This window comes from Tenrec ecaudatus, chromosome 3 (assembly GCF_050624435.1).
Source record: "Tenrec ecaudatus isolate mTenEca1 chromosome 3, mTenEca1.hap1, whole genome shotgun sequence".
Taxonomy (NCBI): domain Eukaryota; kingdom Metazoa; phylum Chordata; class Mammalia; order Afrosoricida; family Tenrecidae; genus Tenrec; species Tenrec ecaudatus.
The window spans coordinates 145,895,023-145,909,516 of NC_134532.1; the positions used below are offsets into that span (position 1 = coordinate 145,895,023).

Genomic DNA, 14,494 nt, shown 5'->3' on the forward strand with positions numbered 1-14,494 from the left:
AGTTGAAATCATTACTGACCCTGCTAACTGACGGCTTGTGGTTTTATCCTTCCTATTATTTAACTGTTATTAGAATTGAAATGAAGAAACCAAAGCTATACAGCAACAATTTGCTTCTTCTTCATCTGAAGCTTCTAGCTTCTTTAAGTAAAATCACATACACAGAGGGTATTTAAAATAAATTAAAATTTCACAAGGAGGATATACCTTCAAATGAAGGCCAAATAGAAGAATGAATGAGCTGCTGAAAACAGAAGCCATGTTCTCTCAAAAATACATCTAAAAATATAACGGGGAGCAGCCTCCCACCTACTCACATAGCAAGAGGGAGTGTGTGTGCACACACGCACATGAGAGACTGCATTTTTCAAATATGAGGTAGAAGCGTACTCAGATCTTAATATAACAGACACAGTGGACAACTGACTGCTCATTTTATTTATCCTACAGATATCTGTTTTCCTCATGCAAATAATAATTCCAATATTTATATGTTGTATGTAAGTTTAAAATGAACCCAGTATCTTGGGTGGTGATGAAATACTCAAGTTAGAGAAAACACTAGAATTCCCTTTATATAACCATGTGCTGAATCAGCTCACCTTGCTTTCTTTCTTACAGTACGTCCCATTTGTACCTAAGTCACAAATTCTAGTACCAGTCTATTACGGATTGAATGATCTCCACCCCCGACCCCCGTGTGCTGAAAATCCTAACTTCTGTGCCAGTGGTGATAGTCTCCTTTGGGAATCGGTTGTCTTTGTCATGTTAAATTTGGTAGGATTGGTGTGGGATACATCTGGAACAATCTCTCTTGAGAGAGAAGAGATGAAACAAGCCAGCAGGGATGGGGTCAGACAGACGCACCATCCTCATAGGGAGATCTCCTCTCCTCAGAGGCAGAAGCTGAAGACCTTCCTTCAGAGCCATCAGGGGGAGAAAGGTTTCCCCTGGAGTCAGCACTGTGGATTCAGACTTCTACAAACACATTTCTGTGTGTTCAACCATTGACGTGGTGAATTATAGCGACGCTGGATAACTAAGGCAGAACTCGGTACTAGAAGAGTGGGGTGCTGCTCTAACGGACACCTAAAACGTGGAAGCGGTTTCTGGAACTGGGTGATGAGTGCAGGCGGGAGGAGTTTGAAGGTGCCTCACGGTCAATTGCCTCATAGGCGTGTCAAAATTGGACACTGGATGAAGAAGACTGAGCCTTTGAATTGTGGTGCTGGCCAAGAATACTGAACATTCTGAACTGCAGAGAGGACAAGCTGATATCTTAGAGAAAGCACGGCCAGAGCGCTCCTTCGAGGCAAGGATGGCGAGACTCCATTTCCCATCCTTGGGCCAGGTTGTCCGGAGAGGCCTGTCCCTGGAGAAGGACATCATGTTTGGCAACGTGGAGGGGCAGTGAAAAAGAGAGGCCCTCAGAGGGATGGACTGATGCAGAGGCCGCAATAATGGGTCCACGCAGAGGAAGAACTGTGAGGACGGTGGAGGACCGGGCAGGGTTTCATGCTGTTGTGCATAAGGTCGCTATGGGTCAGAACCGACTCAAAGGCACCTAACGACAATTTCTTGCTAGTGCCCCCCCCCCAATTTCTTCCATTTGTAAAGGTGCTTTCTACTTTGTGCCTGTTGTACTACTCTAATTTGGAAACACCTAGGTAACTTGTAGTTTGGATTTGACAGGCTCTATATAAAGAGAAAATTTGCCCTACAGGAAAATGCACCTAAAATCTCACCAATATTTTATTTAGAAGACGAGGCTTTGGATTTGGAGTTAATTTCAGACTTTGTGGACAATGGGATGGGGCAAATGTGGTTTGCATGCATCAAGAGCATAATTACTTTTTTCCAAAAAGTGTGAAATGTTATGCATTTAATTATGTCCCCCCCCCCAAGTTATGTATTGTAAATTCTTAGCCTGACATTCGTGGTCATACTCTTAATTTAGGAACGAATTGTCTTCGTTACGTTAATGAGGTAGTACAAGCGTAGGGTGGGTCTTGAGTCCTTTCATGTTGAAATAACAAAGAGGTTCCAGAAGCCAGCAGGACAGATATGGGGTGAGATATATGCAAAGCTACATGAAGCTTTCCAAGAAACTAGGACGCAGAAGCAGAAGAGACCAGGACCTTCCTCCAGAACGACCGAGAGAAAGGCTGGCCTTCTTGCTGGCACAGCGAGTATGGACTGTGTGAATGAAATGCCTGGTGGGTAAAGCCGCCCACTGGAGGATGTGCAGTAGCAGCTAGGGAATGAGATGCCAGCTCTCCCTGGTTCGACTTCTGAACCACGCGATGCTGTTCATAAACACGCCTTTCCAGCACGCAGACAGTTTAGGAGGGTACGATTGTGAAACATTCTAAAAGGAGATGTTTACATGAAAACACAAACTAGAAAAATCAGAACTATCCAAAAGCCTACCATGTAGCTACTCTGCTTTATAACAGAAAACAGCACTCCCCAACACGCCCTAGTGACATAAGTTTATTAAGATTTTTAAAAATTCCCTTCCATGTTTTACAGATTAACAAGAGCCATAAGATACTTGTTCCATTAATTTCAACTCAAATTGTCATGGGATATGTGATAGGTGGTGATTATTATGCTAGGTCTTTCCAGAGTTGGGGAATCAGGTATGAAAGAGCTCATCCTACTGCTGAAGATCGGGGTCTAATGGACCGGATAAGAAGTAATAAACTGTTTAGCTGAGGAGGGGAAATGGATGGAGAAGCGATTTGGAAGGAGTAAGATGGCGTCAGACTGAAAGGCTTTAATGTCATGCTAAGGAGGTGAAGCTACCCTTTTCTCATCAGCAATGGAAAGATTTTAAGAAGGTAAATAACATGAACTCATTTAGAATATAGAACTGTGTGATATCTGGAAGTCTTTAAGCCGTCTTTGTGTGGTGCACATGGCTTGTGCCAGACTACTTCCGTAGAGGCTAGCGGTTCCAACCTACCGAAGGTGCCACTGAAAGAACGGTCTGGACATCTACCTCTGAAATCTCAGCTCTTGAGAAGCCCAGGAAGCCCAGCTGCACTAGGACACACATGGCATGGACACATGGCATGGACACATGGCATGGACACATGGCATGGACACATGGCATGGACACATGGCATGGTATCGCCCTAGAATAGAATGATCTCAATGGCAACTAGTGGCGGGGATGGAGCGGGCTTGAAAGGCCCATTAAAGAGGCTAGATTTCATAAGAACTGTAATAGTAGCTAGCAGTTATATAAATATTTTGAGCAATTAAAACATTTCTGCAGAATCCAAATGAAAAATGGATCAAGGGAATGGAAATAAATTTGGGATAAAATGAACAGACAGAAAAATCACTGAGGCAAAAATAAAAGGAGCTGCTGATAGCGAGGGGCTCAGGAAGAGGAATAGTGTGTGGAGGTTGTTTATGGCAACAACTGTACATGTCCCCTTGACAGAATAGATGTGTGCATTGTTATAATATATGTAAGAGCCCCCAATAAAATCATTTATCAAATAAAAAAGAAAAGAAATCATTGAAGCAGTAAGCACAACCACAATTGACAAATGTGGCTGTGGTGAGAAAGAAGAATTTAGAAGAATCACTTCTTAGTAGAGAAGTGATGGTGGCTGGTAGAGAGGTGATTCCCAGCAATGGGCTTGAGAGCAAAGGATGGGCAGCCTGGAGGGCACATGCCCAGTTCCGCATTGGGCACGTTCAATAGAAGGTGCCTCTGTGACACCGTGAGTAGGCAGAGGGCCCTATCAGGTAATGTGGAAACATTTGTGTAGGGTCTCACCCCTGCTTTTACCATAACATGACCCATCCCAGGGGATGGCACTGTAAATACGTAAAAGTCTAGATTTAAAATGTGGAAAGCAATCTCTATATGGGGGTTCCTTTATAATGTAGTCTACAGCTTAACCAAGACCTTTGAAAGAAAAATACAATAGCTATTAAAAATGACAGGTCCTTGGGCAGTACAAACAATTTGCACTCAATCACTAACTCAAGGCTGGTGGTTCACGTTTACCCAATGGGGTCACCAAAGGGAGGCCCCTTGATCTACATTGATAAGAATTACAGCCCAGAAACCCCTACAGAGCAGTTCTACTCTGTAACACACAAGACAGCATGAATTTGGTGGGATTAAGAATTAGAATCAAATTGGAATCTCCATGGGTTATTTTGGGGTTGATATGACCTGTATCAAAGTTTTCTTAAAGTTGGCTAAATAATTTAGAGTTTGCAGTGTGCTGGATTAAGTCAGAGATTCCCATAAATGACACTCAGCCACCTCATTAAATTTACCATCAAGCTGGTGAAGTAGTTAAGGGGGTACAAGAATCCAACAACTTGCCTAAATTTAAGTTTTATAAGCAATGGTGAGCCTGTAAATGGTCGAGCTCAGGCCCTTTGGTGCCTCTTTATAAGCAGTTTACATTTGGTCCTGTACCCAGGTCAGTTCTTCACATACAGCCTGACCTGAACATCCTAAATGAACTTCTCATCACTGGGAGAGAGAGATGCTAGTGGATTTGCGATGTCTTCTATTTTTCACCTTTAAAAAAATTTTTTTTTACTCTTGAATGGTTCCTGAGGGTTTTGTGTTTTGATTATCAGTAATAGGTAGTTCTGGAGACCTAGAAAGAGGATTATATTTATATGAAGAAGTTAATTAAGAGTGATATAGCAAGTAGGGTCACAATCAAGCCTACATGGCATTTATCAAGTTGAAATGGGACACTCACATGTGCTTAAAAACCATGTAAATTTGGACTGTTATGTTTAACACATAACAGCCGCCTCTAAGAAATCACACAGTTTAGTTTGGCTTTTAATTAGCAATATAATGGTAGAGAATTTTTATCCATCAAAAGAGCCAAGTAATTCAGAGTTTAAAGGACTTAAAAAGTATCTAGAAACCGAGTGGGTGAAAGTAGATGGGAAAAGAAGATGCTGATCGATTGCAAATGGAACAATAGTCACGAGAAATGTGTTAACCGAAGTTAACACCACTTGAAACATGACACAGTGACACCACGTACCCCTTGATATGAAGATGTCCTGGGCAAGGGCACAAGATCCCTTCTGCATGGGCTTGCCAACACGGTCCGATCATACACAAATGGAAAGAAATCATCAGACAGATCCAAATCAAGGGATGTCTACGCCATAGAAGGCATGAGGAGCTACCACAAATGGAGAAGATAGAGGGGGTGCCACATTTAAATGCAATGTGCGATCCTGGATCGGGTTGGAAAAGGGACATTACTGAGAAAGCTGGAAACATTGAATAAAGCATGTGGATTAACTAATAGTGGTCGCAGTACCAACACTCACTTCCTGGTTTCAAACATCGTGCTGTGGTTATGTATGATGTCATGCATGATGTAGGTATGTGTCTGATGTTAGGGGAAGTTGGGTAAAAGGTATTCAGAAGACCCCTGTACCATTTTTGCACTTTTCCAGTATACTTACATTTTTAAAACTTTACCTAGTCCTACTGGTCTAATGAGCTACACACGGGGTTGCCAACAGCAAGGTTAGCAGTTTGACTCCACGAGTTGCCACAAGGAAGAAAGACACAACAGCCTGCTTCTTAAAGACGCAAAGCCTTGGAAACCCAAAGCAGAAGTTCTACTTTACAAGGTCACTGTACATTGGAATCAACTTGATGGCGTAGGTTTGGGTTTAACCTCTCAAAGAAACTTATGACCCAAGGGGGTACGTTGGCCGTGCTTAAGAGTTACATGGCTACAGCAAATTATGCCTGACAACTCGACTGGCTGTCAGTCATAATAGCAGCAGTATCCGTTCTCATCTGTATGCTTATTGGACATTGGTTTATTTGTATCTTGTACAAAAGTTCACTCGTTACAGAAAATATTTAATTTTAAATTTGTCAAAAATATTTTACCTCTGTTAGTTAATGTGCCAAGTGAATTGCTACTTTTGATAAGTATGATTTTCATTTTAATGATGTATTTTTTTTAAAGAACCTATTTGTTCATTTACTATTTTAAAGCATTTTGCTCTTTATTATAGCTTCCATTTCTTTGACATCTTAAATATGCTTGCTTCACATTTTCTATAAGGTTATGTCTTTATTTGAAATTCTTGACATTTTAAATCTTGCTGTTTATTTGGTCATGGTAATTGTTTCTTTAAATGCCTATAATTTTAAATTCTGAGTTAATCTTCAGGGAGGCTTCATCTGTATGGCCTAGCTTAGGAGTAGCTCTTTCATGGAGGTATCTATTCATTTCTGCCTGGTACTCACATACCATAGTGATCCATTTACATAACAATGTCTCACCAATGGGCTGGTTCTCTTAGACCATTCACGTAGTGTAAAAGTCAACTCTGGATCTGAGACTGTACTAGACCCCAAGTTCTGGGTTCTCAGCAAAGCCTACCACCTCTGCTGGGAAACAGAAGCAGCCAGGCTGGTTTCTTGATCTTCCTGCCATTCCTGTGGACTCTGATTCTGTCCCTCTAACTGAAGGCATGTCTTCCAGAGCCCTGGCTTTACACAGGATCTTACTCCCCCACTCTCTCTACTCTCTTCCTAAGTCCCAAGCCCGTGTCATAGAGACATGCACACCCCTTCTTCAGGAAAGTTGTGCAGCAGCTCAGACACATATGAAGCGTTTCATCGTCCCTTTTTGTTTCCAGCACCAGGAGACTTCCTCCCAGTCACAGAGGAGGTCAGTTAGGAGCCCCTGGTAATTTCTGCTAAACTTTCTCCAGTATTTTTGGTGATGGTGGTGGAAAGACACTCAAAGGTTATGTTCGTCCACTCTCTTGCTGAGAGTGCACACCACAATGACCAACTTGAAGAATGTTTTAGATAATTTTTACAATAGTCTCATCAAGAAGAAGGCTCGTGTTGTTCTGGAATGGACCTCAGGTGCGTTTAAAAGCCTGATCTCCAGAATTAAGCTGATTTATACAAGAGGGCTTCGAAGGTCACGGAAAATGGAATGAAAAGGTAGTGGAATTTTCCCACAGCTATTTGAAGCTCCCATGTAGCCAAGTTACTTTTCACAAGCAACTTTCCTTCCGTTTTTTAATCTATGATGCAGTTCGGCAGTACAAATCCAATGGTTTTAAGTGTACACATGCAATGTGAGAACATGATGACTCGGTGATGTATGGAGCTCTAGGCTCACAGGGATCACAATGGTGCTGTGGGGCACATACTAGACGAAGATGGCTAATTGCAAGGACAACATTGTGCCAAAGGGAAACAATTACCAAACTGGGGATAGTCTGGTGTGATTTTGTAGATGATGTCTGAGGCGCTGGCACGTGGTGCTTCTGCCTGTAGGATTCTGTTGGTAATCTGCAGCATCCCGCCTTCTGGAACCCACACCATTGAATTGGCCACAAGGCGAAGTCTTCCATCATTCTACAGAATAAGGGGGGAAAGTACACAATTAGGTTCAAGTAAAATCAGAAAATACCAGCCCTGTAAAACGTTAAGTTATTGGGTACAACTATTACTACACATCATCTAATATGTAGGAGAAATTCCTAAATTTAGAGCCATGATAAGTGTGTTTCATATACGCTTGACTATTTATGTGTATCACGTGCAGAGATTTGGGTATGGCTCTATAGATTCATGTATATGCACACATATGTACATGTATACAGATTCATGCATATCTGTGTACATAAAACATAAACTAATAATTCATCCCACACCAAAACCAAAACCAAAACTCACTGCCATTGAGACGATGCCGACTCAAAGTGGCCCTGTGTAGGGCAGGGTAGAACTGCCCCACTGGATTTCTCAGCCTGTACTGTTTCTGGGAGTAGAAAGCGCTATCTCTCTCCCGTGGAGTGGCTGGTGATTTTGAACTGTGGACCTTGGTATTATCATCCTAAAGCTCTCTCTTTCTTGTATTTGTCCATCTACCTGTCCTTCCATTCGATCTTCCAGCCTCCAAGAAACATTAAGCATCTCTCAGTTCTCTAGGGCAGAGGAAGAAGCCTTGGTGGCAGAGTGGTTGCACAATGGCGTGTTCACTGCAAGGTAGGAAGTGAGCCTGCCAGCTGCTCTGCTGGAGCAAGAGGAGGCTTTCCGCTCCCGTGAAGATGGAGAACCCATGAGTAGTGCTCCTCGGCCCTATGGGGTCACCATGTGCCGGAATCCACTTGACGGAAGTGAGTTGGGGTTGTTTTGATGTTGGTTTGGGTCTGAAGGATAAAGGAATCCTGGTGGGGCAACGGGCAAAGTGCTGGGCTGCCAACCACAGGGACCGAGGCTCAGGCTCACGCACTGCTTTTCAGCAGAAAGAGGAGCCTGTTTGGTCACATGAAGATGTACAGTCTCAGAAGCTCTCAGGGACCTGTGAGTTGGAATGGACTCAACGGTGGTGGGTTTGTTTGGGGCGTGCTAAAGGGCAGCTAGAGGCTGGGGTGGAAAAGGATGCATGAAACAGACGTCACTTTCAGAACTTTTACTCCAATGATGAAGTCCGCAACATCAACAAATAGGAAGCTTGTGCCAGGGTTCTGGGAAGGCAAAGAAGGCTCTTCTTTGGGGAAATGGAGGCTCAAGATTCTTTCCTTCCAGTTTATTCTTGAATAAAAATAATGGAGAATTTCTTGATAGAGAAATGATAGAAAAACTCACTCCCGGCAGAGGACTCAGCAAAGGAGAACACATTAGACATAGACATTGGATATTAATAAAACATCCAAGCACCTGCTGCAAGCAGAGTGTAGGGAACTGAGGTGGGGGGGGGTGGTAAAAAGAGAAAGGCTCTTAAAGGACACCACAGGTTGAGGCGAAGCCAAACGTTCCAATTCATCTTGTAAGCAATACCCAGTCTACACCAGCCTTCGGAGAAGGGAATGGGGTGATGGAATCTGGGTTTTACACAGACAGGCTCCAGTGGCGAGAGACAGATTTGAGATGCATCTGGAGCCGTAGAAACCATTTAACAAGTTCTTGTAATGGCTTGGTGAGAGAAGATGAGGTCCTAGGAGAGGGTAATTGCAGGGAGAATGGAGTATTGGAAAATGGCTCCAGACGCGCTCCAGAGGCAGACTTGACAGGCCTTGGAAGATGATTGAAAGTGAAGCCTTAGAAACAACAGTTGGGACGAGTTCGGCTGAAGAAACCCACATCTATTTAGCACTCCTGAGAAGACAACCCTTCTAACTGCTGGCGCTACTGTCACTAACGCACACTGCCAGGCCCAAGTCCAGGGCCTCCTCATGGACATTTTCGACAGAACGAGATAGCGAGGCTGCTGGTGTGCAGTTTTCAGGTTGTTTCCATACTTTAAAAATCAGCAAATTCTGGTTTGTAAAAATCGGGCATTTCAGGAGGAGTAATTTTTTAAATTATGTGCAAGCCACACTCCCCGGAGGAGAATATTCTGAAGAGGAGACAGGAAAGATTCCTTTGCAGTCCCTTAGCACGTGGGCATTTGCCCCTCCCGGGAGGACACTGCTATTTCACCACTGACACCAGGAGACTGACCCACTAGTGCCTGAGAACACAACAGCAAAGGCATTTTCTAGTCTAGTAGTCTAGTCTATTCGGTGCTGAGAATTCTCCCAGAGAATTTTCTGGTATCTCAATGAGCAAAGCACACTATTTATGACAACATCAAAAGTGTGTCAGAAATTTTGCATATGATCTCCCAGGATTTGGGGGAAGGGGCGGTGGGGAGTTCCCACTAACACGTTAAGCAGTTTCATCTAACAGAATATACTTGGGTGCAGGCTTCTTAATTGCCAGAGCACCTTCTAACAGCAGGGCCCTAGTCCGCTTGGATTATGGTGATGGAGGTCATTCACAGACCAACCACCATGTGACTGGACTGCAGTGTCCAAGTGAGGTGTCCCTTTCCAGGTGTGCGAGCCCTGTCCTATAATCCGAACACACTCTGCTCTCCATCGGGACTAGACTTCATCAATCAAGTTCTCGGCAGTTCCTGTTGGAGCGCTACTTTTGAGGAGAGAGGATTCCTCTTCACTCAAAGTCCACGTATCAGTCGCATTAGACACTGTATTATTAGTTCAGAATTTCAGGCCCCACATTCTGAATCAGAATCTTCATCTGAGCAAGATCCCCGATGGTGGGGACAACGCTAATGTGTGAGCAGCCCAGCCTGTGATAGAAATATTGGGGGTTCTGGAGCAGCGATCCTGGAAGTTCACAGGTGGGCCTTTTAGAGTTTATGTTGCAGCAGAATACATATGCAGGCCTGCTGCTTCAGCGGTTGTACCTGAGTGGTGGCAATGCTCGGCTCGGTTGCTGACGGGACGATTTGAGCCCACCTACACACACCTCCAAAGAAAGGCCTGGCTGGCACTCTACTTCTCAAGAAAGCAACCACTGAAAACACTCGGCCGTTCAGTTACACTCGGACACCCAGGGGGTTGCCACGATCAGAACTAACACAGCGGCCACTGCTGATGGTGGTGTGGCCTAAATTACTTCTTTACAGTGCTTAAGGAACAAATGACACCATCCAGGGAAAACAATGGTAGTGGTCCCCACACCGTAGGAAGGCACATTCTCTATAGGGATTGGGCCCAGGGAAGATCCAAGACTGGACAGGTAGGAGAATATACCTCATCTTTTCTACAGCTAGGTGGTCCTGAAAGGCCAAGAAACTTTAAGGAGATTTTCCCAAGGATCTAACATTGTAGCATTTGCCTTCTTTGACTGTGCTTGGGGAAGGGAAGGAGGCTGCATAATCGTGCCTATAATCCTCCAGCATCATAACCACTGACAACCTCCTGCCCTGGGTTCTATCTCTTCTTCAGAGTCCCACACGAGCAATCAATGAAACCCCAATGAGGGAAGCTGGAGGCGTGATTAAGTACGTTTTAAATTAACTAGTTCTTCCCATTCACTTCAGAGATGATGCTGCCGAATGCTCTCAGATCAGCAGGTGGTGAGCTTGTCTAGAACAGAAGCCAGTGTGGGCCAGTCCTGTGTTCGCCTCACAAGCGTTGGCGTGCTTGTGCCCCTAGTTGTACCATGCTGCCAGTCCCTCTCCTGGGGGGTGCCTCTCCTTTTTGCTAACCCGCTACTGTATCAAACATAACATCCTTTTCTAGCAATTTGTAGGACTATAAACAGGCTGGCAACCAAGTCCGTTAGGGCAGCAATCTTCAAGTTACAAGCCAAAAATGAAGTGTCACTCCTCCGTTTTGCTTTTCTAAGTCTAGGTCTTCACACAAAATTTCATTACAACATTTTACTTTGTCTTCTCAAGCTACCCTTTGAAATGTTCTGTTCAGGTCTTTGACTTCATTTCTTTCGGTTTCTTTATTAAGAGCAAGTTTCCAAGCCTCTTCTGACATGCACTTAGATCTTCTCACTCTTTCCTATCTTTTTAGTGAACTTAGCTTTCTGGATGTACAAGGATCTTGAGGCCTCCACAGCTCATCAGTCTCCTGTGATTATTGTTCACTGTGTTACATCAGTGAAATGGTTCCTGGAAAGTTCTTGAAATTCAGGTTACACTCAAGGTCATATTTTGGCTTTCATGGACTTCTTTTGATTTTCTTCAGCTTCAACCTGAATTTACCATATATACTCGTGTATAAGCCGAGCGTTTCAGCACATTTTTAATGCAGTTTTTGTGGTAAAATGAGATGCCTGCCTGATATTCAGGCCAGCTTATACTCGAGTATATATGGTACATATAAACAATTGATAGTAGTTTCACCATCAGCCCCACAGTATATTTTTACTTAGTCTATAAGAAAAATACCTTAAGTTTCATGGGCTTATTTATCCAATAGTGCTTAAAAGTTCATTGTATAGGATAACATGGATGTTGAGAAGGAATCATATCGGGGAAGGATGGCAGAATAAGGTAGAATTCACATGCTATTTACCAAGATAAAGAGAGAATGAAAGACAATTGAACTATTTTTTTGTGGTTGCCAGTCTGGGGGCAAGGTGAGTCTCAGAAGCTTGCTTTTTTGGTCAAGAGCAACATAGAAATTTCTCTCCATACAGATTAATGGATTTCAACCGTTTTTCATATTTATGTATACATACACAGTTTAAAAAGCTTTCCACATACATACACAGATGTGTATATCGACACACAATATACTGGTGAAATCTATATGGAGAGAAGGTTCTGTATACACATACACACGCACGCACACACAGCCTTTGAGTCAACTCTGACTCACAGAGACCTTATTCAGGGCCTTTGAAACTATAAATCTTTATGAGAGTAAACAGTCTCAGCTTTCCCTCTTGAAGCAACCGGTGGTTCAAATGGGTGACCTAGCCGCGTCCACAGTCCAACACATAACCGACCCCAGCAAGGCCAGCGCTCTCTCTCTTTCTCTGCATGCTTCCGTTTAATGAACATTTTCTGAGTGTGTACACTGAGCAATGCCCTGGAACCACCACCGGATTCCGATTCACAGTGACCCCACAGGACAGAGCTGAAACTGCTTGTTAGGGTTTCCAAGACCCTATCAATCTTTATTTTAAAATCATTATATTGGGGGCTTGTACAATTCTTATCAAAATCCATACTTACATCCATTGTGTCAAGAACATATGTACCTTTGTTGCCATCATCATTCTCAAAACATATGCCTTCCACTTGAGCCCTTAATATCTGCTGCTCATTTTCCCCCTCCCTCCCCACTCCCCCCCCACCTCATGAACCCTTCATCATTCATAAATTATTATTATTTTGTCATATATTACACTGTCTGATGTCTCCCCCCACCTTCTTCTCTGCTGTCCCTCCCAGAGGGAGGGGGCTATATGTAGATTCCTGTAATCAGTTCCCCCTTTCTACCCTACATTCTCTCCACTTCCAAGCATCGCCACTCTCACCACTGGTCCTGGAGGAGTCATCTGTCCTGGATTCCCTGTGTTTCCAGTTTCTATCTGTACATCCTCTTGTCTAGCCAGATTTGTAAGGCAGAATAGGAATCATGATAGTGGGGGGTGGGGGGAGGAAGCATTTAAGAACTAGAGGTAAGTTATATGTTTCATCATTGCTACCCTGAACCCTGACTGACTCATCTCCCCACAACCCTTCAGTAAGGGGTATCCGGTTGGCTACTGATGGGCTTTGAGTCTCCACTCTGCACTCCCCCTCATTTACAATGATATGATTTTTTATTCCTTGATGCTTGATCCCTGATCCCTTTGGCAGCTCGTGGTCACACAGGCTGGTGTGTTTCTTCCAATGTGGTCTTTGTTATTTCTGAGCTAGATGGCAACTTGTTTATCTTTGAGCCTTTAAGACCCTAGATGCTATCAGGGACGTGGGCAGCCACTGATATGATTTTTAGTTCTCTGATGTCTGATAACTGGTCCCTTCTACGCCTCGTGGTCAGCCAAGCTGGTGTGCATCTTCCATGTGGGCTTTGATGCTTCTCAGCTAGATGGCCTTTTGTTTTTCTTCAAGCCTTTAACACCCCAGACGCTATTTCTTTTGATAGCCAGGCACTGTCAGCTTTCTTCACCACATTTGCTTATGCACACATTGACCCTATCAATCTTTATGGAAGCAGCCAGACTCGTTTTTCCACCCTACAAATGACAGTTAGATTTGAACTACAGGTCTTGCAGACCAATGTTTAGCCCACTGTGCACCAGGAGTTCCCCACAAGATGTAAAATTGAACTAGATAAGCCAACCAAAGGAGGTGGTAATCACAACACATGGGGAAAATGTATTTATTTACAAGGCAGATAGGCCCTCTAAAAACAAACACTTTTCTTCTGCTGTCGATACCTCTAATTCCCATAAACTCACATTAGTATCAAACTGTGCCCCTATAAAGCAACCAATGGGAAGTTAACCTTTTCTGAAATTGAGGGAAACAAGACAGGGCTTTTTAGCTGCACACAGCTTAACCGAGGTCAGACAGGCAGGGAGGACTCTCAGCAATGGAATTTTCCATCCAGCTCACAGCACAACACTTGGGGACTTTTAACACTAAAGCCTTACTCAGCTGTGGAAAGCAATTGCTCAAATAACAACACACGGGGTCAGAAAGATCATCAGATTTATTGCCAAAGTGGAAAAAGAGGCATGGTTTCCAGAGGCACCTTAATTAATGAGAAGGAAGGTAATTCCTCATAAGCCCGGCAGAGACGAGAGGCCCCCCAATAAGAACGACATTCTCCGGCCCACACTTCAGCCCTTATTAGATGCCAAATCACTGTAGAACCGTATCTCTAGCAGCCTAGCACTTGGTAATCCACCCAATTAATGAAAGCCTGTTCAGCAAAGCATTCCTTACTACGTTGTAATCTTCTTGATTTTCTTTTGCCTCTCTCTCCCAACAGAACATGTTTCAACACCAGCCCGAGTTCTATTTTCTCCTCAGTATAGGCCCGCAGGGTGGCAGTTGAGTTTCTCGCTGTCAGACTAAGGATAAAAATATAAATTTGGAGGAAGTGGGTGCACAATTTGAAAAGCAAGGGTAGCCATGACAGCTCCTCCACTCAGACCTGGTTGGGCCCC

General features: G+C 43.7%; 1 protein-coding gene across 1 annotated transcript in view; it reads right to left on the bottom strand.

Moving 5' to 3' along the window:
* Positions 1-14,494, bottom strand: part of FRAS1 (Fraser extracellular matrix complex subunit 1) — a 587,299-nt gene that overhangs the window by 164,624 nt on the left and 408,181 nt on the right. Inside the window, exon 30 of the mRNA XM_075544919.1 lies at positions 7,258-7,411. Coding sequence (XP_075401034.1) covers positions 7,258-7,411 — 154 coding nt within the window. The remainder of the gene's footprint in view (positions 1-7,257; positions 7,412-14,494) is intronic.